This window comes from Aplysia californica, unplaced genomic scaffold (assembly GCF_000002075.1).
Source record: "Aplysia californica isolate F4 #8 unplaced genomic scaffold, AplCal3.0 scaffold00845, whole genome shotgun sequence".
Classification (NCBI taxonomy): domain Eukaryota; kingdom Metazoa; phylum Mollusca; class Gastropoda; order Aplysiida; family Aplysiidae; genus Aplysia; species Aplysia californica.
The window spans coordinates 278,462-280,600 of record NW_004798115.1 but is presented as its reverse complement, the minus strand read 5'-3'; the positions used below and the strand labels follow the sequence as shown (position 1 = coordinate 280,600).

The following is a 2,139-nucleotide window of genomic DNA, read 5'->3' as shown; positions in this document are numbered from 1 at the left end:
CTACCCAACCCAGTAAAAAACAGTCAGTTACAGAAACACGGACAAACACAGCTTTTTATTTTTCGATCTTGGGAGACGGAGGAGCTTCTGCATCAGCAGGAACAATGAAGGACAGCGGACACAGAAAAATGGGAAGACATGGAATAACATCAAGAGGTTAGCCCAGGATAGAGAAAAGTGGAGGGCCTATACCCTGATGCAGGGTGAGAAAGGCAATGATGATGATGATTCCAATATCCTGCCACACAACAACAAGCTGCTCATCAGAGGACTGCATCTCTCAACCAGGCCAATACCATTAAATTGTCTCATTTACAAGAAAACACGATTCTGTTTTACATTCTTATCAACACAATTTAGGTAATCTGTGAAGAAGGTCTGTGTTGACCCTTTGTGTCAATGCCAACCTGGATTGAGTCAAATCCCAGAAGATAGAGATAAAAAAATAAATACATAAATGAATAAATAAATAAATAAATAAATATAAAATTTCTGCACCGAAGATCGAACTCAAACCTTGTGCATGCAACAGTAAATAGGTTAATCCTTACACTACAAGTACCAATCTCGAAAAAAAATGTAAAAAAACAAATTATAGAGTAAGAAAAAAAAATGACCCAACCAAGTTAAGGGTGTTTCACCTTCAGATACTCTCAACACAATAAGAAATTGTAAAAAAAAATGACCTCGCCAAGTATTGGCTTGTTTCACCTTCAGATACCTTCTCTCAACAATCAACATAAAGAAATGACACCGCCAAAGTATTGGCTTGGTTCACCTTCAGATACCCTCGAATCAATAGCTCTAAAACAACACGATTATAAAATTGGAGGCTCGTTCAATCTGAACTGGGTTCTCGGTCCTCCCGTGGGAAATAAACAAGAGTAAACGGAACCAGCGGAGTGGTGCTGTGAAAGTTGCCGATAAAAAAACGATTTAATTTCTGCCCAGTACAGGCTGGCTGACATATTATAGAAAATAGTTCCAGCGTGAAATTATGTGAGTGAGTGAGTGAGTAAATGAGTGAGTGAGTGAGTGAGTGAGTAAGGGTCACACCCACTCACTCACTGGGTGTAGAAATACAGTTTATATGATAGCGACGGCTGCTGCTGCTGCTGCTGCTGCTTCTGCTGTTCCTCCAGACAGTCAACACAAAGAAAGAATCTGTTTTAGTAGAGGTTTTACGGCGCTCGCAACTGCATAAGGTCATATGAGCGCCAGAAGATTAGAGGTGTTGCAAGAGAGTAACAAACATAACAAAGAAGGAGGGGAGATAAGGACGATAGATGTTTGATAGGAAAGAAGAAGCAAACCACACCAGAGCACCCGCCAACCACCCACAGAGAAGGAATACCGGTGGTGTCGTCTGTGGTGTAGCAGTTAGGCGGTTCGCCGTTTTACACAGGAGACCCGAGTTCAACTTCCGTATGGAATGAACATTTTTATCGAGTTTCTACTCGGTCTTTCAGCTGTGATGTTGTATCCCTCTCAGCTCGGGTTGTTGTGACAGACAGGATCGGGTGCCCGCTTCATAAATGATATAAATGTGTTGATGGTGTCGTAAAAAAGTTTTAGTTTTAGTAAGGTTTTACGGCGCTCGTAACTGTATTAGATCATACGAGCACTAGTAAAAACATTTAAAAAAGCAAAAATCAAAATAAAACAAAAGACCAAATAGCAAAAACAGAACAAAAAAACAAAACAAAAAACAATAAACCCTTTTATCTTATGCCCACCTTAAACATCTGTCCTGTAATGTCTGAGGTGGGCGGCATTGAGAAGATGAGCCTGGCATTCCGGCCCGAGTCCTTGTCTGTACCCTCCAGAGTACCCACGAGCATCATCTTCCCGCCCTCCTCTGGCACACGCAGCTCCGTAGTGGTCAGCTCAGGGTAGTTGTCGTTGATGTCCTGGAAAGGGGGATGGAGATAACCATACATAGATAGAGAGAGAGAGAAAGAGAAAACGAGAGAGAAAAAGAGAGAGAGAGAGAGAGAGAGAGAGAGAGAACGAGAGAGAGAGACAGAGAGAGAAAGAGAGAGAGAGGAAGATACAGAGACAGAGAGGGAAAGAAAGAGGGAGAGAGAGAGAGGGAGAGAGAGAGAAAGAAAGAGAGAGAAAGAGAGAGAAAGAGAGAGA

General features: G+C 42.0%; 1 protein-coding gene across 1 annotated transcript in view; it reads right to left on the bottom strand.

Moving 5' to 3' along the window:
• Nucleotides 1–2,139, bottom strand: part of cad1 (cadherin-related protein) — a gene marked incomplete at its 3' end in the record, with an annotated part of 14,708 nt that overhangs the window by 3,397 nt on the left and 9,172 nt on the right. Inside the window, 1 exon segment of the mRNA NM_001204738.1 lies at nucleotides 1,737–1,913. Coding sequence (NP_001191667.1) covers nucleotides 1,737–1,913 — 177 coding nt within the window.